Raw genomic sequence first — 21,672 nt, forward strand, 5'->3', positions numbered from 1 at the left:
AAAAAAAAAAGTGTAGTCCTTTTCAGAAACCCAAATATGGGTCCCCCAGTATAAACTGAACTGCTAAGGAAGGGGTATGGAATTATTTTTGTAAGCTCAAATTTAAATAAGTCACAGAAGCAAAAGTCATTCACCCATTCACTGATGGTGTGGTACATTGTAGCCACAGCAGCCCTGGGACACACCGACAGTAGCGAGGCTGCTGTACACCAGTGCTAGTGGGCCCTCTTACCATGCTGGAAGTGGTAGCACTCTGACCCCTTCCTCTTGGTCACAGCTCCTTATGAAGCTTCACTAATGAGGTGCTGAAAGAAAACATGCACCTGCCAATCACACCCAAGTAAAACAAAAACCTGCCTACAGCTCAGTGGGTACGCCATTGTGTATGAAAAAAAGGCAAACGTTTCTTCCCTCCAAATGTCCTTTGGAGGGCATCCCGTTTATGTTTTGCAAAAAATTTGGTCTGTGGAAATGTGTTTATAGTCATGTCTATGTCTGGTAGCCTACATGCTGTTGTTGATCCTCTCTTCTTAATGGCCTGGAGGACTGCCGATATGTGGAACTAGTTTGCAGCTCTTCCTAACTTGCGGTTATTTTCGCTCCTCCCCGCATCTTTCTTTTACATGTATTTTTTGTGTTTGGATTAGTCTAACTTTGGTGAATGCTTGTTTATTTTTTGAGTGTTTGCCTTTATAGTAATTTTTTAATTTGATGTGAATTCATGCATTTGCACGAAGTTGCACCATTAAGCCAGCTTTAAAAACAGAGAATTTGAAGATGCAGCTTAAATGGATTAAACATGAACCCATGCAATATGATATGATCCGTTTTAAAGACTAATGATGTTTTTTTTTCCTTTCCAATTTAACATCAAAATAAGTTTGCTCCTGGGGACGTGTTGCTTTCATAAGAATTGAGTTTTGGTTCAATCAGTAGTGAGTTTTTGGGGGGATAAATATGGGGATATTTCTACCTATTTTATAAATTGCTCTTTCATGCTCTGCAAAATTATATCCTTTAACACATTTAAACATTTTAATACTTAGTCCTGCACACCAAACTGTGTGTGCTTATAATATGAGGGAAAACCTCATATTATAAGCACACACAGTTTGGTAGTAGGAGGTCTTTTATTTTTTTTTATTTTGTTCTTTGTATGTCTTGAAAGACTTCTGGTTCTACTAATAAAAGTATCATTGCTGAGTACAGTATCATTGGAAACAGCACATTCATTTGGGGTCATATTTAACTTGGTGAAGTGATAAATCCTCAAACACTGTCGCAGTGTTCAGATTTCACTTTAATTTACTATAGATATTAAATTGACATAAAGGTAACGTTACAGGCATTTTGATGACTCCCACAGTGTAGCTGAAAGCACTTCAACGGTAAAGATCATACAGGCCCGGTTTGTGTGTCTCTGTGTGTGTGCTGTGTATTTTCAGCAGCAGTTTATTCTAATACACTACAGATATCTTCACTCTTCCTTTCATTGGTGTAGAGAAGGCAAGCTTGGCAACGGTCTCTCTCTCAGTTGCGCACACACATACTTGTAAATTCCAGCTAGCATCGAGATCATATCATGAATATCACACTAACAGCTTCCCACACAGCTGCTATCGGGTGTCTGTGGCTCAGGTTACTGTGTCCACCAAGGCTTTTACAGGATGTTTGACCTATTCTGGCTGCCGGTCCAGGCAGCCATGAGTCAGCCATAGCTCTTCTACTATTCCAAATATCAAATACCAGTAATAACTACAAGAACAACAAGTTCAGTCAGAAGAAGTGGAGTTGGATAGATAGATAGATAGATAGATAGATAGATAGATAGATAGATAGATAGATAGATAGATAGATAGATAGATAGATAGATAGATAGATAGATAGATAGATAGATAGATAGATAGATAGATAGATAGATAGATAGATAGATAGATAGATAGATAGATAGATAGATAGATAGATAGATAGATAGATAGATAGATTTAAAAATATAGTTTAAAAATAGAAAGCTGGCTCACTGGTTTAATGCAGAGCTTCGCACTCTGAAGCAAAATTCTAGGAAACTGGAGAGAAAATCGTGCTACACAGGCATCCTACCTAGTCTGGAAAAACAGTTTACTGCTATATAAGAGGACCCTTTGTAAAGCAAGAGCAGCATATTTCTACTTGTTAATAGAGGAGAATATGAATAATTCTAGATCTTTTTAATACAGTTGCCAAACTCACCCAGAGCCATAGCTCTGTTGAACCGTCCATTCCACCTACTCTTAGCAGTAATGATTTTATGGGATTCTTTAGAAATAAGACTGATCTTCTTAAAAATAAGATAATTAAGATAAGTTAAAGGACAGGGCGTTTTTGTGTCAGTAGGTAACTTTACATTAGACACATAACACATTAAGATGTCACCACAGGCTCCATTTATCTCAGAGAATAGAATTTAAAATGTTTTGGCCCCTCACCAAACTTACTCTAAAAATAATACAACACAAAAATACATTGCAGATATGTTGTCAACATATAAACCCTGACCCCTGTCTCCTTAGTGTGACCTTTGACAGTGCTATTTAAACATTATTAGTTGAAGTTTTTAATCCAACTTTTTCTTAATTGCAATCATTTTATCATTTATTTGTTGTTATTTTTATTTATTTATTAATTTTTTAGACTTTTCTGCTCACTATAATCTTTAATTACAGTATTTTTCTTTTGCAGTATATTTCCTCTGCATGTATCGTGTCTGTGTTTGTTGGATTTGTTTTGTGTTTACAAGCCCTTATTTTTGTCTTTGCAGTACTTTAAATATTTGTAAGGCGTTTGCCACCATATATATAACTCTCCTCTGCTCTGCTTGGCTTTGCTCATTTTAATCCTTTAAACAAAGAAAAGGCTTGGGTTAAAGTAAAAAAATAACTTTGTCCCTGATAAGGACTAATTCGTGTTTATTTGTGGGGTTTGTTTTATGTTGACTCTTGGCTTTGCTGTGGTATTCTCAGGAGTCATGACCCAATAGGGTTTTGGACTTGGCAGTTTTGCTATCTTAGTTATTTTGTATTATCTTTGTAAATTACCTTCATTATGATCAAACATGTCAGTTAATTTGTTGTTTTTATTTTTTTGTAATTGGTGTTCTGAAAAGCGACTCGAAGTCAGCTCACGATTTCTTTATGTTTAGAAAAGGCTATTTACTTTTTATTTTGAAAGTCGCTCGGCGAGACCTCTAGACTTTTTATGCTTACTAACCCATGGTCAATCATAGTAAAAGTATTCAGAAGCTTATAAAAGGCACTAGCACCTGGCTATAAAGGACACAAGGTTTGTTTTAATTATTTTTAATGTTATATTGTGTCCGGTTGGAGTTTGATGATTGTTTCATGGATGTAACATGTGTTAGTGGTAGCAAGTTTTAGCCTCGTATCGGTCTATTTATAGCTAAGCTTATTCGTTTGTTTTATTAATAGATCTGAATAATTTGTGTGTTTATCTATGATCTGCTTAGTATAAAAGGTTGTTTACTGGATTAAAAGGAAAGGTAATTGTGCTTTTAACTTTTATTTTCTTAGAGCTCTTATGGTGAGTTCATATGCTGCCTTCAATGACCATTCTAAAATAAAAGAATATGAACCATCAGTTAAAGAGTCAGACCATCAATTAGCCGGGACGCTCCAATCTTTGTGTTCTTTTGTATAAAAGCTTTGGTGAAAAAAGATTTGTTAAGCTTGATTCAATTCAAATTAGTTTTATTTCTATAGCGCCAATTCACAACACATGTCATCTCAAGGCACTTTACAGTTCAACCAGATCATCCAGCAAATTGATTCAGTTTTCTATCTAAGGAAAACCAGTTGATTTCATTGACTCATTGACTCTTCAGCAATCCCTCACACTAAACATGCTTGTAGCGACAGTGGAGAGGAAAAACTCCCTTTGAATAGGAAGAAACCTCCAGCAGAACCAGGCTCAGTGTGAGCGGCCATCTGCTGAGGCCCACTGGGGTTCAAGGAGACAGAAGCAGAGATACAAAAAGCAGCTGTAAAAGGCGACCCCGTCCAGGAAACACACAGCCAGGCAGACGGGCTGCAGCATTTTGGATCAGCTGAAGGCTTTTAACTACAGTTTTTGGACTTCCTGATAGTAAAGAATTAGTCCAGCCTTGAAGTAACAAATGCATGGACTAGTTTCTCAGCATCACCCCTGGACAGGATATTTCTAATTTTTGCAATATTTCAGAGATTAAAGAAGGATATTCTAGAAACCTCTTTGATATGGGATTTAAATGACAGGTCCTGATAAAAAACAACAACAAGATTTTTTACTTTATTATCTGAAATCAGTTTAATCCCATCCAAATGAAGTGGTTTGTCTGCATTCAGAAGCAGAAAGTTAAGAGTCATCCAGGATATTATGTCTTCAGACATGCCTGTAATCTATGTAATGGGTTAGCTTCATCTGGATTATAGACAGATATAGCTGGGTATCATCAGCATAACAGTGAAAATTAATCCCATGCTGTCTATTAATTCTACCGATTGGGAGCATGTATAAAGTAAAGAGAATTGGTCCTAGCACTGATCCCTGTGGTACTCCATAGGTAACCTTTGAGTGTGTTGAAGATCTATCATTAACATGAACAAACTGAATTCGATCAGATAGATAAGATTTAAACCAGTCTAGTGCTGTTCATTTAATTCCAACAAAATATTCATGTCTTTCTAAAAGAATATTATGATCAACTGTATCAAATGCAGCACTAAGATCCAACAGGACGAGCACAGATACAAGTCCATTATCTGAGGCGATGAATCGATGAGCAACATATATAAATATACTATAAACACATTTTATCTAGCAAAACACAGGTACGTCTGAAAGAAAACAATTTGATTTTCAGTATCTTTACACCATTTTGATCAATCTTCCAGTAAAAAAGGCCTAAAAAATTCAACACTAATCCATCCACCTTCTCTAGCTTATCAGCTATGGAATGGTGGGGTTTGTTTATATCTTCAGCAGTCTATGAGCAAAGAGCTGGGTACACCCTGGATAGGTCACAGTTTTATTGCAGGGGAACACAATGACACACAAGTAACATCTAAGGACAATTTAGAGACAAGGCTGTGCCACCCTGCTGCCTCTTTTTTTACACCGTGTAATGAATATATAATAGATATAGATTTCCTCTTCTGAATAAATTACGTTGATACTTATATATTGAGATAAGTGAAAAATGTATATTTTGGAACAAACTTTGGCAACTTTAAAATTTACATCTACCTGTATTGGCAACTACATTTCCTCTGGACAAACGTTTTATGGCCAGAGGAAGCAATACTGTCACATTTTAGAGCATGATGGAGGCAGCATCATGATGAGGGTCATTCCCACTGGAAGAAACAATAAAAGAAATAAGACTGACAGATAAACCAGCAAGAGACCAATTACCAAAAAAAGGGGGGTTAAAAACAGATTTTGTGAGGGAAAAAAAATAATAAACTAAGTTTTGGTGATAACTATAGCTATAGACTGAGCTGTAAAGATGTGTCTGTGCCAGGGAGCACCCATCATAAATGAGATATCTCTGATAACAATAGTCAAATCCAACCAGAACTTCAGTCTATTTGAGTCACTCCTTAGTTACATCATCCTGATATCATCCTCAAGCCATGCAGGTTTGCTCTTTGTTGATTTCTGTTCATTTGACCTTCAGATGTACTATGTTCATGTATTAATACATGTATTATCTAATAGCCACCTGATTGTTTTGGCCCTTAGTCAAACAAAAACTTTAATTAATTATGAAAGAACCTTTTGATAAACCACCCCGAAAAGTTTTTTCAACTGTAAAAGTAAAGAGAAAAATCTAAAAAAAAAACCACCTTGGGCTTGACATATATCTTCTTATCTATGGTAGAAGAGAGAAATAAAATTTAGAAATATTCCATTTAACTGTCTGTGTAATAAACCAGAAAGAGAAACATGTCATAAAACTGCCTAGGGGGAAAAAGAAAAACCTGGAACATTTTGTTGGTGCTGTAATGTAGGAGAACATGGGAATGAATGCTACTCCGCCATTCATGATTTATGTGAGTGTACCATCTGTTGCTGAGGAATATGTTATGCAAGTAGAGACGATACTGATTGGCTGCAGGGACATTTACAGTGTCTCTCCCTTCCACCAAAATGGAGGGCAGCAGCGAGCTGACAGCAGCTAATGTGAACGATGGATGAGGTGATACGGACAGGACCGCTGATCTCCTTACTCACATGATGACCTGAATACATCATAGCAAACACACACATAGAATCCAGCTGATAGCCATCCATTCACTTCTCTGACATGCTCAGACTATAACTAAAAGGGGGAGCTTTCTCATGATTGGAAGCCAGCATCTGCATGCACGGCTTTGCATAAACGATTAATATGTCAGTTTCAACCATTTATCTTTACACACAATTAAGATTCCTCTGCAACTCTTCAGTAACATCTGATAAAACAGAAAAAGGACACACATTGGATTCCTCAAATTAAATGTCCAAAACTCCCTTCCTTCCAGAGAGGGAAAATATAATAAAAGCTGCCACACCTTCCTGCGACACATTGACCTTTCACAAACACACACAAATCACCTTGCTGTGTATTTGCTCCTACAACTTGAAGGCTCTCTCATTAACCCAGAGGACAACCCCCAGTCTACCATTGTGCCCATTTCTCCTACAGCATTCTGGGTAAAGTAGTTTAACAATGTCAACTAGATAAGCCCAATGCAAACCAACCGATAAGGAGCCAAAAGACTGCAATAAATGTTTGTGTGTTTTAAAGGCGTGGATTGATTGAGGAGCCGATGAGGAGAAATGTAAGACCAAAAGGGAGGAGAATGGGGGCATGAATGTGTGTGTGTGTGTGTGTGTGTGTGTTAGAAGTGCTTTGCAGCTTTGCAATAATAAACTGCCTAAACAGCTAAAGAGAACTGCACAAAGAGGTTGTAGTTGGGTAAATGAGTAATAAGTAAATGTTTGTATGGTTTTAATTTATGGCCCTGGACTATCGGTCAGGGACCTTTTTCTGAGCTGACAAGTGGAAACGCAGCTGGTCGAGGATAAAAAGGTAAACTTTTAAGGCCAGTAAGATAAAGTATATGACCAATGTTCACGACAACACCACGCTTCCTTGCTTTGAGCAGTGCCATGAGACAGTCTGATTGCAAGTTTAGATCAAAGGTAAATGCCACACAGATGAGTGAAAAGACGTGACAAAGGCTGCAGTTACAGTATGATAAGAAGGTGTGAATATGTCACGGAAGTCTCGAATAACGCAGTAAAATCGTATACACACTTCGTCCTGGAAAGTCAACACCACGCAGGTGATAATCCCAGCTTGTCTGCCGAGTACTAGGTTTACACAGTGTGCTGTCTGATGAACACGTGTGAGCTATATTTGAACTTGCACACATGCAATAGTATTCATCAACCAAGGTAGTACCCAAAGTTAGGTACTACCTTTACTGTACTACATATAGACTTGTCCCTCCAGCATGTGATCAAGCTGCGCAGAATCCCGCTAACTGAATGTTCTCAAATAGAAAGAGTATGGCACAAAGATACACCTACCAACCTATCTGCACTGCATGCCTAAATTGAAAATTGTAAATCAAATGATGTCAGTTTAAACATATAAACAGTAAAGCAAAAACTTTAACAACTAGACCAGAGGTCACAGATTAGCGGACCGCGGTCCGGATCCGGACCCACCTGCTGGCTAATCCGGACCCAACCTGATTTAATTATTTATAAATTACCACATATTGTCAGATGACTGTTTCTAAACGTCACTTCTAAGCGCCTCTTCTCCTGTTACCCTGAAATCCCACATTCTCTGTCTCAACTCTACCCGCAGCGCTCCTGACTTATCCTGTGAGCTTGTGGAGAGCATCCGTGATATTATCATTAAATTTGTAGGAGCAAAACATACAGAAATGTAATTTAATATGACATATTTAAAACATCCCCATCAGTATCCAGCAGATGTGTGGTTTCTGATGGAGATGAGAAATTTGCTTCCTGGTCTGTTGAAGTACCAATAGTTTGCATCCAATCTTTTGAATAAAATGTGTTAGTTTTTTGAAGTATACTGTATAAGAATTATGCTCTCATTTGTAGTTACCGATCTGTTGTTACTGTATTTTCATTTGACAAACTGGATCTTCTCACCGTTCCTTTTCCTGTTTGGTGCGATTGCAATAGTGGATCTTGACCTGGTCAGACCGGAGTGGAGCCTGAACATTTAGAGGATGTTTGGCTCAACCTGCTGCTGTGAAGCAGGATTCTCCACCATGAACAGAATCAAAAATAAATCTGGATCCAGGCGCAAAATGAGCACCTTGATATGTGCTTGGGAATGGCTTAGTCTCCATTCAAACCCAGGTTTAAAGCCTTGCAGGGCAGCCTAAAGCCCACTGCCAACATTAAGACATAACAAAAAAAAGTCAGTTCAGGTGTTTTAAAAAATGTGTGAATCAGGAAATTCTTAATATACCAAACTGAAAGATTGTTGTTCTCTACTTCAAAAAACACTTTAGATTTTAAAATGGGAAAATAATTCATTTTGTTTTATATCTTTTTCATTTAAAAATTCAATGTATAACATTATTGCAATAACACATTTTATTTCAGTGTTAAATTCTGTTTAAAGTAACAGTTAAAAATGACTCCGGACCTTTACTGGTTGATGATTTTCTTTATATGGACCCCGCTGATTTTTAATTGGTTACCCCTGAACTAGACTGCGGCCATCCTCTACTTTGCAGTGTATCCCAATTTGTGGCCATTTTCCAATAACACATTGAACAGCTTCTCATTTCTCCCCTTGGAGCAGCTGCAGTCATTTGGCTGACCAAATAGCCACTCAGTAAACAGCATTCTCAGTCACATTGAGGTCCTGTTCACCCGTGTTAAGCCTGGCTACTGAGCATTTGCCGAAAAATTGGATAGTGAGCCTGAAGAACCTGTAATAGAAATCCAGTTAACACATTTTGAGTTGAGTGGAGGTGATCAAAGGAGAGCCTGTGGAATAAGTACAACAGGCAAGTGGTAGATCTGAAGGAAGTGTAGAGGTCCACGGTTATGAAAGGGTGGCAATAGGTAAACCATTGTTTAAAAACAAGCAATACAAAGTAACTGTTTCTTTTTCTGCCACATGTCTTGTTTACACAGGACGAAAAAGGAAAATGGAAAGTTGTTCTATATGCATTTAGTCCTACGTGGACCAACATTATGCTAGAAAACAGGGTGGGAGCAGCATTGTGCAGTTTTTTTATTTTTTATTATTCAGGTTAAAATCGGCAGACTGTTTGCTGAACAGGTCACAATTTGTTGTTCTGCATTGTAATGAGGGGTAGTAATGTAGGCTGTGCTTGCCACACTTTTCAAATTTTTACTTGTAAATTTGCTTTGATTTAATCACCACCACCTCCCAGTTCTGTAGGACAAAGTAATGATCTTAATAAAATAGCTGAAATTTTTTGTTTCAAACCAAACAAAAAACATTAAAACAGAAATCCAGTGATATGAATCATTTTACAATACTCCGTATACTGTAAGTGTGTGAAAGCCTTTGGCGTGGATTAAAAATCTTTGCAGACTGAAAGCGAATACCCCCGGCTTTGTTCTATTAATGGTTCTGTTCCGTTTTTGTGTTGCTCTGAATACCTGACCCACCTGAGGAGCCAAAGGAGACTCTACATCCTGCCCCATTCTCTCTGGAAAAAAACGCAAGATACAATTTCCCATTCTCTCCCGATTCTTCCCTTCCTATCAGACGGTGCTACAGTTTCAAATTGCTTCCCTTCTCTTGAGCAGCCCTTCCCCCTTGGCTTCCACCTCTCCATTCCTGTTACATCCTCTGCTGCATATTCTCACATCTGACCAGTACTTGGCATTGATGCACACAAGGTGGCATTCAGAGAGCACACTCTACAAGAGAGGTAAAAAAAGGAAATTTAGATACTTTATTTCTTAGGAATCCTCTTTTTAATGAAACACAAAAGGCAATAAAATTAAGATAAATATTTTTTTCTTTTTTACACAATGAAATATTTAAGTCAAATTTCCAAAGAATGACTGAAATTACATAATATATTTTGATAGGCTATTTTAACCATACATTACAGGTTCCAGTGGGTCTTAAAAAAACCTTGATGTTGCCCTGTCCAAATAATTGTGATCAGAGTTTAATCCAGTGTTTTTAAAGAAAAATACAGCTTTAAAAAAAAATTTAAGACCCATAAAAGCAACATTTCAAAGCTGAGTTTCACATTAGGTTCCTTTAAAGCTTTTGCTTGCAGTGTAACAGCAAAAGTGCTGTTAAGAGTCAGTCAGTCAGTCCTAAAAAGAGAAAAAGGCATTCATGTTCGTCCTCCTGTACATCCTATACAACAAACAGTCATCCAGGCTTGCATATACAAGAAAATGATTGGAAAAATAAATCAAAAGCATCAAAAACACAAAATGTTCAGACATTTTTGGCAAAGCATGAATAAAAGTGACAAGAAGCTTAAATTTGTGATTTGATCCTTTATCTTGTATTTTTGTCTCTAACATTGTCCCATTGATTGGCTTTGATTGTCCTTCACAGTCATGTGATGCCATACTGGTTGCCATAGAAACTTCAAGTGCATCAACTGGGCGGTGCACAAACGCTGTCTCTGCAAACATTGGATGAATCCAAACAGGACGAGAAGAATCCCTCTGAGATTACAGGAGTTTCAGTATCAGAACTGATTGAACGACTTTTAAAGTGTCGTTAGTCTAATCTGGTGTAGTGTAAAGTCACAAGTCCTTTGGTATGTTTCTTTTTTGCTGCCAGATAAACCTCTTCGTTTTCCATAGGAACAAATCCTAAAACGGAAAAGAACTAGATTTTTTTTTTTTTTTGAAGGACCCTGGCAGAAATGCAGGTTTCTTTTCCAGTATTTTCTGAACAGAAATGAAAGGAAATGAAAAATCTAACTCCAACATAATTAAAACAAACATAAGGAATACAATAATAAGTAAACATGTATACAAACTTATTCCAAATTCCTTTTCTACATATTTACCTTTCTGCCAAGAGCAAGGGTTTACAGCCTTATAAGCATTGTTGTGGTTGCAGTTTCACCCCAAACTCAAACATCTAGTCATTTTCAGTGCATTTATACAGAAGGAAACACGATCCCACCCTTTATCTCTGCAGCAAATCCCCACCCCCCAAACAAAAACCCCACCATCCCTAAAAAAACTAAAAAACAAAATAATCGCTGCAAAGGAACCGCATGAACATAGATTTATATATTTATATATATATATATATTTATATATATTTATATACTATATACAGTGTTTTATTCTACATGGAAGGCTGTACAAAGCACACACACATTCACCCAGGCACACGCGCAGCTCAAAAAACAATCTACTGCCTGCACATGAGTCTTTGCGCCATTTAGGCTGATACAACAGAGACGGAGATAGAGAGGTATTGATGTGTATGGCTTAAAAGGAGTAAAACTTGTTCAGTCACAATGACTAAAATAAAAATAAAGTTAAGCACTGATTTGATTATTAGAGTATCAGAGACATACCCACTTTGGATCGTGACATCGTGTTTGACATGCATAATGTCCGAAATACTGTACAAACATGTGTTGAAGCACTGAGATGTTAACGCCATAACGGTCACTCAGCAAACACTTTAAGTCCAAACTAAAGTGTTTATTGGTCCTATCAGGGTTTCTTTTATATAGCATTGTCCTACATTGTCCAAAGACCATTACCATCTAAACTAGTGTGGTTTACAGCATATCTCCTGTCATTGTCTTTCCTGTTTTCTGTCTCTGTTTCAGATGCTTTCCCTTTGTAATACTCCAAAGTGCTCATATCCTTAGGTTCTCTGCTTTGGTTGCTGCAATCATTTCATGTCAAATGAAACAGCCAAAGAGAAGAGTTAAAAATCTGGATCATTAAATCACTGATGAACCAGCTCTTTCTTCTAAACAACTAACTGTTCTTTATCGCCGTTACGTTGGTTCATTCTTCTGCCAAGAAAAGCAGTTCACACCATAAAACCAACGTGGGTTTGCCTCTGTCAGGATTAACTCCAGCGAAGGTTCAGTTGAAGTTCCTGTTACTGTTGGCGGTGCTAGGACAGGATGACCATGCCGTCTGCGCTGACCAGCTGGCCTGTAGTGGGCTCATAGGTTCCTGCCAGGTAGAACAGGTCATTGGACGGGCTTTCCGGCTTGCCTTTGCGCGTCAATTGGTCGTACTCTGCCTTGCTGACCACCTGGCAGCGATGAGAGATGGTCTGCACGTCGTTCTCATCCTCATGGCTCGACTGGTACAAAGCGTTCTGGTGGAACAACGAGAGACGAATAAAAACGTTAAAGAGGACATTGCAGCTTAAGATTAAGGTTATAACAATTTTACAATTTAATCTGCCTTAAAAAGAAAATTTCTTTTAGCATGGGTGCAAGCAGTGGGGCCTTTTGTGTCTAAGCCCTAAAACCGAGACTGTAACACAAAATGTTAATGTTTTATTTACCAGAAGGTTTTCATGAAACCAGCAATGTGGTGCTACACTAAAGAGCTTATATATGATATTTACTGTTACTCCTTTCAAAGGATCCTGGTACTTCCTGGCCTTACCTTGCCATCACTGTGTCGCTTTCCCAGGCGAGTTTCCTCTGGGTGGTAAAACCACTTGACCCTGACCACCATGCTGGAGCTCCAGGACTCCCAGAGGCTCTCCACTCTACCCACATAGGGCAACTGGGGTCGACCGGGTGACAGGAACACAGCGCAGTCACCGACATGCACCATCTCCTTGCCCCGCATGATGGCCTTGTAGAAAAGCTTACGAGCTTTACCCTTAAGACCTCTTCTCTGTTAGACAAAGAGAAAATAGCAATGGTGTATAGTAGGTTTTCTTTTTCTTTTTAAAACAACTCAATTTAGAATTTCTTTGTTAAAGACAAGATTCATTATTGCAGAAACATCTTTCTGTAATAACATATACTGCATTTACAACATAAAACATAAATTTTCAGCAGTTAAACGCCAGAATTCTTTATTGGGGGGATATCTAGTACATAAGAACCTATCTAGGTCTAGTCCAGTAGCCAGTAGTCCAGTTTTTACATTATCTGTCTGGCTAAAGTTAGTGGCCAGTTCCAGAGGAGCCGGGATCAAAGTGGACTTCTACCATGCAAGTTAGGTCTACAGAATGTCGTATCTACAAAGCTACGACATTCTGTAGACCTTATATGTTTAGGTCTATGCTAATACTGTTTTCAGAACCTCTTGATTGTCAGATTTGCTTTAGATAAATATGACCATTTACTTTAAAATGGAGGAAAGACGATCCTTCATATGTAACACAAACAGAGAACATGCTGCAAAAATTGGTGTAAACAAGTATTTATCCTGTCAATTTCTATTTATCGGACCAGAATTGCTTTACATGGCCTTTCCTAAGCATTAGCATCATAATTAAATATCATTCGAGGTACAAAACCTCCATAACTAAGTCATACCAAAAATTACTTGAGCATTGTTTTAAGACTCATGAATTACTGTTCCCATAAACTGCAGTGACATTTTATAGATTAGACTTGTTCTAAGGCAAAAAAAAATTTCAGGGGAGCAGGAAATGAATTCCCTATTTCTGAACTGGAAGAAGAAAAAACATTATGTTCTTATAGAACTGGGTTTGTTTTCTCTTGCAGCTTGTTTTAGATCAGTATTCTAGGAAGAACCCTTTTGGTTCCCTAATAGCTATTGTGTGATTGGTGGAAATGTGAACTGGCAATGGTGATTATGGTGACAGATGCTTCATAAGGTAAAAACTTCCAGGAATTGTAAAAGTTCTCCGGAAGAATAAATATTCTGGCCATAAAGATCTTTAGTCTTATTTTAACCATCAAGTATAAAAATGCATTTCTTCTTATACCTTAAGTCTCTGCCTTTTCTTGGACTTTCTACTAAATAAATATGTAAAGCGTGTTAGCTACTGTAGAACAGATTTTCTGAACTTATAATTTTACAGAACCTTACTTAAAAAGTGTTTAAGGTTAGAATACCTTGACAGAATGGGAGAAAAATATAAAAGATTTAGTTGTTAAAATTTTAGCTATATCAGTATTTATTTCAATCTTTATTTCACTGAATTTATTTCATACAGCAACAGTTTAAATGCACACTGCAAAAGTCTCTATAAAATTCATTTCATTTCAGTGAGCTTAGTGCTGGGGTTCCTGAAACTCAACATAATACATCTTAAATTACATAACTAAGAAAATAATTTATTAAGAAGTCCAGGAAATGTCCAGGAGATGAAAAGGGTTAATGTACATTATCTTTAAAACAATTCTTGGATCTGAAAAAAACAAAGAAAAAAAAGAAAAAAAAACACAAAATGTCATACCTGTGTGGGATTGCCAGACCATTTCCAGAGCTGGCGTCCAGGTAACAGGGAGGCCATTTTAGGAAGAGGTTCAGGTGAAGACATCCTCTGCTTCTTGGTTACTCCTAAATCCTTTGATGCAGGTTTCAGCTGCTGGCTAACAGCGCTGCCTTGGGTTTGATGGTCATTAGAAACACTTTCTTTCCTCTTCAGCTGCATTTTATTCATTCTGTTGTCGACCATCATGATTCCTTTGGAGATGTACTCCTTCCTGTCCTCCAATCTGTCAGCTCTCACTTTTGACCCTCTAACAGTTACACTGGCCTTGGTGATATAGCCATTAGCTGGTGCTGATGATGGGGTGGATGTTGTGGGATCCGGGCTCTGGAGATTCGTGTTCTGCCTGTTTTTCTGTTTGTCCTGCTGCAGAAGAGCCCGTCGCAGCAGCACAGAGGAGGACTCTTCATCAGATGAGTAAGAGGAGTCATTGTCAGAGGAACAAAGAGAGGAGGAGGAGGAAATGGAACCTGAAGAAGAAGAGGAGGAGGAAGACGAGGAGAAGCAGATGGATGGACGGGATAGAAAACGGCCACCACGGTGGGAGGAGATGGCGGCTCTTCTTCTTTGAGCTACTTGACTATCATCCTCATCGTCCTCATCCAGCTCAGAATAGGAGCTTGGGCAGTCACTAGGGTATTCCAAGCTGTAGTCCACACCTTTCGTTCCAAGACCAGCAGAGAGAATGTCTTTTCTCTGTGGTGGAACACTGTTTGAAAGAGTCTCTGATCGAGGTCTGGGACTTTCTCGATCCTCTCCCACCTTCTTTTGATGTTTGGCAAGAAGAGAAGGTTGGATGTATCGAAGTGGCGCCCCTGCAAAAGCCTGGCTTTTTACACCTCTCCCTCCAACCCCTCCGAGTCGAAGCAAAGCTTTACCGTTTTTTGTTTTTGGGGATGTCACTCCTTCATGGTCAAGCTTCACTAAGAAGTGTTTTCTGTCACGCTCACTCAGAGGCTTGTGGCTCCCAGCTGCTGTCGACATGGTAACAGATGAAGAACAAGGCGAGTCTCGAAGGCCCATGGAACCCATGGCGGTAACTGGTCTCCCAGCTCCAGAGCCTCCACCATTTCCAAAGGTTGAGTAGCCATTAGCAATGCTGCTGAATGAGTCAACCTCAAACGCAGTACCAAAAATGCTTTTAACTGGGGTTGTTGGTGCTAGAGAATGCAGGGCTGGCCTGTGAAACAAGCCCAACTCCCGCTCTCTAATCTTCTTCTGGGTCTTACGGGACGTCCCATTGAAGAGGAAGAAGTCGACTGGCGGTCTCTTTCTGGAAATAGACCAGTTCAACAGTGAGGCATTTCCCTTTATTGCAGAGTCTGTTGCTGAAGTTGACGTGTTGGCTCTCTTTGGCACTGTGTAGGTTTTCTTCGGCCTGCCAACTAAAAGTAAACAACAGAGATGGGGGTTGAAATCGATAAGGAATGACGGCTCCTGAGGGCAAACGTTGATTAATTATGAAACTAAAAGCTTTTGTGAAACTAAATCTCTATCTCCTTGATCTTCACCTAGTTTCGACAGATCCATTACTCAAACAGCAAGAAACCTGGTAAACCTGCCCTCCTCCCTCGGGTTTATTGTCACTTTGAGTTTGAGATGACTTACATCCATGTTGCCTAACTTTACAAAGCACTCTTATGAGATTCCATAAAACCATGATGTGTGTTTTTATGGGGGTAAACTACAGACCGCAAAAGAGTCATTTCAATTTAGAAGATCTGCAGTTAATATACCTACTGCATGCTCACCTTTGACCTGAAGACGTGTGATAGTTAACAAATGGTAAATGTAATTTTCTTTCAGGGATTGCACCTAAAATACCTTTAAACTATGTGGAAGAGATGGAACACCAATGTTTTGTTTTTGCCATAAATAACCGGTTGTTGACGAAGCAGTGATCAAAGCACCCAATATAAACCTATCAATCTACCTGGTCTTTTTTCCTGAGGCTTCACTCCTGCCTCCTCATTTCCTAGTTTCTCTGCAAGGGCATCTTTTTTCTCCACTGTAGAGCTTCGTCGCCCCCGATGGCCTGGAGAGATCAGGAGAGCAGGAGGAGGTTCCGCACCTTGGATGAAAAAAACATTTTTAGTTTTAAGGCCAACATTCTCAATTGTGATCATAATAAAAAGGGTTAGGGTTAGTAGAGAATTATTATTTGGTATGGGGGGGGGGGGGAACCTACTTGATTCTGTTATAACTGGTTGGTTTTTATATATATATATTGTTCTAACATTAAATCATGAAAAGTTTTTTTTTTTGTCCTATTAACTCAAACAGCGACCTGAGGTGATTGCTAAACTCGACCAGAACTTTAACTAGAAATGTGTCCTTTCATCAGATGAAAACTAAAACTTTCAGGAAGACAAACTCCAAATGCATGAGTGGTTAATTAGAGACTTCCAGGCCCTCCTGCCTTACCTGAGGGTCACATGATGAAACAGCATATTTTAAATGGAGATCTGGTGACCTCCTCCAGAAAACATAAACAAATTGAAATCATTGGGAGTTTTGACAATATCATGGCCAAATTAACTAAGTAATGATCACCAGATTGAAAACCTTCACTAAATTCTGAAGAAAGGTTTGAGATAAAAGAGAAGAGAGCTTTAGAAACTTTCTATCAAAGTTTTCAACCAAGTCCAGCACTCCAGAGCCACCTGTTTTCGGCATAATACCCTGTTTCAACAATCCCAAATTCCAAAGTGGAGGATACGTCTTATGAGAGAAAGAGGAATGGTCAAATATGTCTCCCTCTATGCTCACCCCTTATTAAAGAGAATCACTAGTATGCTTACTGCTGTGGGGTTTTTTTAGGTAGAAAAAAGCTCTGTCCGGGGACAACAGATGAAAAATAGCATGTACACTGTCCATGTCAAAAAAAGAAATAAATTTAAATTAAACTAGGTGCTCTCTGAAAAGAAAAAATGAATAAACAGGGACACTGAGTAATCAGTGGTGCACAAGATTTCATGTAAAAGTATTGTTTAAGTGGGATTTTATGCCTGGTTGAAAAATGCACTCAAATAAAGGTACATTTTTAGAAAATAAGAAGCATTTAAGCATGCTGCTGATTACTTGAAAACTTGGTGCCAATAAATATAGAAGATTCTACAGGTGCTGGTCATAAAATTAGAATATCATGAAAAAGTAGATTGATTTCAGTAATTCCATTTAAAAAGTGAAACTTGTATATTATATTCATACATTACATACAAACTCATATATTTCAGATGTTTATTTTGTTTAATTTTGATGATTACAAATGACAACAAATGAAAATCTCAAATTCATCATATCAGAAAATTAGAATATTGTGAAAAGGTTCAAAATTGATGGCCCCTGGTGCCACACTCTAATCAGCTAATTAACTCAAACCACCTGCAAAAGCCTTTAAATTGTCTTTCAGTCTAGTTCTATAGGCTACACAATCATGGGGAAGACTGCTGACTTGACAGTTGTCCAAAAGACGACCATCGACACCTTGCACAAGGAGGGCAAGACACAAAAGGTCATCGCTAAAGAGGCTGGCTGTTCACAGAGCTCAGTGTCCAAGCACATTAATAGAGAGGCGAAGGGAAGGAAAAGATGTGGTCGAAAAAAGTGTACAAGCAAGAGAGATAACCGCACCCTGGAGAGGATTGTGAAACAAAACCCATTCAAAAATGTGGGGGAGATTCACAAAGAGTGGACTGCAGCTGGAGTGAGTGCTTCAAGAACCACCACACACAGACGTATGAAAGACATGGGTTTCTGCTGTCGCATTCCTTGTGTCAAGCCACTCTTGAACCACAGACAGCGTCAGAAGCGTCTTGCCTGGGCTAAAGAGAAACAGGACTGGACTGCTGGTGAGTGGTCCAAAGTCATGTTCTCTGATGAAAGTAAATTTTGCATTTCCTTTGGAAATCAAAGTCCCAGAGTCTGGAGGAAAAGAAGAGAGGCACTTCATCCACGTTGCTTGAAGTCCAGTGTAAAGTTTCCACAGTCAGTGATGGTTTGGGGTGCCATGTCATCTGCTGGTGTTGGTCCATTGTGTTTTCTGAGGTCCAGGGTCAACGCAGCCACATACCAGGAAGTTTTAGAGCACTTCATGCTTCCTGCAGCTGACCAACTTTTTGGAGATGCAGATTTCATTTTCCAACAGGACTTGGCACCTGCACACAGTGCCAAAGCTACCAGTACCTGGTTGAAGGACCATGGTATCCCTGTTCTTAATTGGCCAGCAAACTCTCCTGACCTTAACCCCATAGAAAATCTATGGGGTATTGTGAAGAAGAAGATGCAATACACCAGACCCAACAATTCAGAAGAGCTAAAAGCCACTATTAGAGCAACCTGGGCTATCATAACACCTGAGCAGTGCCACAGACTGATCGACTCCATGCCACACCGCATTGCTGCAGTAATACAGGCCAAAGGAGGCCCAACTAAATACTGAGTGCTGTACATGCTCATACTTTTCATGTTCATACTTTTCAGTTGGCCAACATTTCTATAAATCCTTTGTTTTTATTGGTCTTCAGTAATATTCTAATTTTCTGATATGATGAATTTGAGATTTTCATTTGTTGTCATTTGTAATCATCAAAATTAAACAAAATAAACATCTGAAATATATGAGTTTGTATGTAATGTATGAATATAATATACAAGTTTCACTTTTTAAATGGAATTACTGAAATCAAACTACTTTTTCATGATATTCTAATTTTATGACCAGCACCTGTATATTGATGGTCCAGCCATACTTACAGCGGATTTGATATCCGGGGGGAAGAAGTCTGATGTTTGCAAGGGAGATCCTTCCTCTGTCTCCATCGTCAAACTCCACCATCACACTCCCCTCCTTCTCCTCCTCACCCGGTCCTCCTGAAATGTGACACAGAGGAATGAGTTTTCAGGACAGATTGAGCGTGTGGAAGGAGAGTGTGGTTGTTTGCAGATGCAACTCACCACGGTGGACATAACCAGGGTAAAGGCAGCGAGAGCGCTCGCTCCAGTAAGCACAAACCCGCGTTCCCTCGGTTAGGATAACCTCAGTCTGGGGTCGCACATCTAACACCTGGAAGCAAATAGTCACAAAACTTTCACAAAAAAAATCCATCTTCTAGAAAATCAGATGTGGCTTAACTTACAGCTTCCTGGAGTAGCTGCTCCAGTGAGTAGATTCTTGGGCGATTTCCTCGTTCCCCTTCAATGACAACACTGAATCTGAGAAAATTAAAGGGAAATTATGCAGAATTATATAACAAACTGTCAACTGAATCTGTATTTATCTTTAAAAGGTGAATCTGTGGGGTGGCTTGTGAGTTTCATGATTTGCAGGCAGGTACTTTTTTTTTTTGTAAACAGATGTGTCAGCAGATGTTGCTCTGATTCTTGGCTTTGAAGTCTTTTAAACCATCCTGTTCATCCTGTTCTGATCGCCCTTTATGCAGCCAGATGACTACGTTTTAGACTAAGCCACCCAAATGAGCTCAATTCATTATTTTTCCAAACATCAATGTTTCAAAGAAGAAATCAATGAAAATCCGAGAAGTATTTCAGGTGTTTCTATGGCCAAAGAGAGCAGAATAGGCTCCTACATGTCAGGCAGGTCCAGGGTTTGAACAGAGGCGGCATATAGAAGCTCATCCTCCTTAGAGATTAGGATCTTCAGGCCATCTACCAGCATCTCTTTACTCAGCACGCAGTTTGGCAGAGCTGCACACAGGAGATGTGAAAGTAGAAAGATTGATGGTGAAGATAAAAGGAAACAAAGACATCATTTCTGACCGTGCTGATTAATTGAACATGACATCAGGGGCAGGGACAAGCGTGGCAGATACGGGGCTGGGTGTTTATGCTCACTTGGTATTCTGGAGGGCATGTTGGGGGGGAGGTGGGACAATGGCTGCTCCTCCATCCTCTCCTCCTCGTCCTCCTCTTCTTCCTCAGAGAAGCTGCTCTCCTCATCCAAACGGAAACCTTCATCCGCCGTGAAGCTCTGCAGGAGCCTGCTGACACCATGACCCTTTCCCTGAGCCCAAAAAAAGGATGTTAATCAACTGCGTGTTTCAGTTAGATTTCACTAATGCAGCAAACTAACAATTAGTGAGTTGAACTACTACAAGCAGTCATATGATGCTTAAGCCCAGAGCTTTTTTTCCACCATTCTGCGCAGCCAAATGAAGGTTTGAGGTCAGAGCCAGTAATAAGCGCTCCCCCTGAACAGACAGGGTTTCAGCTTATTGCTACATGACGCTTCACTTCAGGTGGACACCCACACACACAATGAACAGCAGATCCTACCAATCTCCACTCTGGTTTTAACTGGTCTATCTAAGGCTGACAAATGAAATATGATGAAAAGCCAACTCATCAAACAGGTTTCTGCTTGTATTTAGACAATCCGAAGACCATAATAATCTGTGCATCTATGTGTGTGTGTGTGAGTGTGTGTGTGTGTGTGTGTGTGTGTGTGTGTGTGTGTGTGTGTGTGTGTGTGTGTGTGTGTGTGTGTGTGTGTGTGGGTGTGTGTGTGTGTGTGTGAGAGTGGGTGTGAGAGTGGGTGTGGGTGTGAGTGTGAGTGGATGTGTTTTTCTTGGAGTTTTCCACACCATGAGATTGTATATTTTAGTCACAGAAGTTTCATCACCAGAGGGCATGCAGGATTATTTACCGTTACCACTGAGCGTGTGTTTCCACACATACATGGATGTGTACCTGTTTGGAGCCCATGATTATATTTTCATATTCCTCCGTTTGGTTTTGAGTTTTGTGTTTTCTGACAATTCCAGCTGATGACTTAAAAGAATGAAAACCTCCAGACCAGATAAGGTTAAGAGGAATGTTGGCACTTCGCCCCTGACTGATTTTATTTGTATTTATTTTTTACATATAAATGTGCTAGAATGAATGGAAACCCACCAGAACATAGTGACCAAATGACTGAGCAGCCCTGATCTTTACCACCATGTATTGGTATTTAAAACACTCAGCAACAGATTAAACCTATAAGAACAAAGAGATGTAAAGAAAAAAAGTGCCTTATGATCTCCAAAAGACCTGATTTATGCCTCTATAGGGCGTGAAAGAACAAGAGTTTAACAGGACAATGGGAACTGGAGTATAAATGTTTACGGTGTTATCACCTTGTCTTGGTTTTGAAATATTAAAACCCTGTTTATAGAGAC

General features: G+C 39.1%; 1 protein-coding gene across 3 annotated transcripts in view; it reads right to left on the reverse strand.

Annotated features, from left to right (window-relative positions):
- Positions 1 to 9,993: 9,993 nt before the first annotated feature.
- bahcc1b (BAH domain and coiled-coil containing 1b) overlaps positions 9,994 to 21,672 on the reverse strand; it is a 78,534-nt gene continuing 66,855 nt past the window's right edge. For 2 of the 3 annotated variants that reach the window (XM_038300351.1, XM_038300350.1), the window contains exons 20-28: positions 20,348 to 20,516; positions 20,083 to 20,200; positions 19,633 to 19,708; positions 19,451 to 19,559; positions 19,250 to 19,366; positions 16,428 to 16,565; positions 14,459 to 15,879; positions 12,682 to 12,918; positions 9,994 to 12,385 (exon numbers count right to left, since the gene is read on the reverse strand). In XM_038300351.1, coding sequence (XP_038156279.1) covers positions 12,176 to 12,385; positions 12,682 to 12,918; positions 14,459 to 15,879; positions 16,428 to 16,565; positions 19,250 to 19,366; positions 19,451 to 19,559; positions 19,633 to 19,708; positions 20,083 to 20,200; positions 20,348 to 20,516 — 2,595 coding nt within the window. In that variant the 3' untranslated portion in view covers positions 9,994 to 12,175. The remainder of the gene's footprint in view (positions 12,386 to 12,681; positions 12,919 to 14,458; positions 15,880 to 16,427; positions 16,566 to 19,249; positions 19,367 to 19,450; positions 19,560 to 19,632; positions 19,709 to 20,082; positions 20,201 to 20,347; positions 20,517 to 21,672) is intronic. The other variant, XR_005282078.1, reaches the window with a different exon arrangement.

The sequence above is a fragment of the Cyprinodon tularosa genome, unplaced genomic scaffold (genome assembly GCF_016077235.1).
Source record: "Cyprinodon tularosa strain WSP-4 unplaced genomic scaffold, ASM1607723v1 ctg448, whole genome shotgun sequence".
Classification (NCBI taxonomy): domain Eukaryota; kingdom Metazoa; phylum Chordata; class Actinopteri; order Cyprinodontiformes; family Cyprinodontidae; genus Cyprinodon; species Cyprinodon tularosa.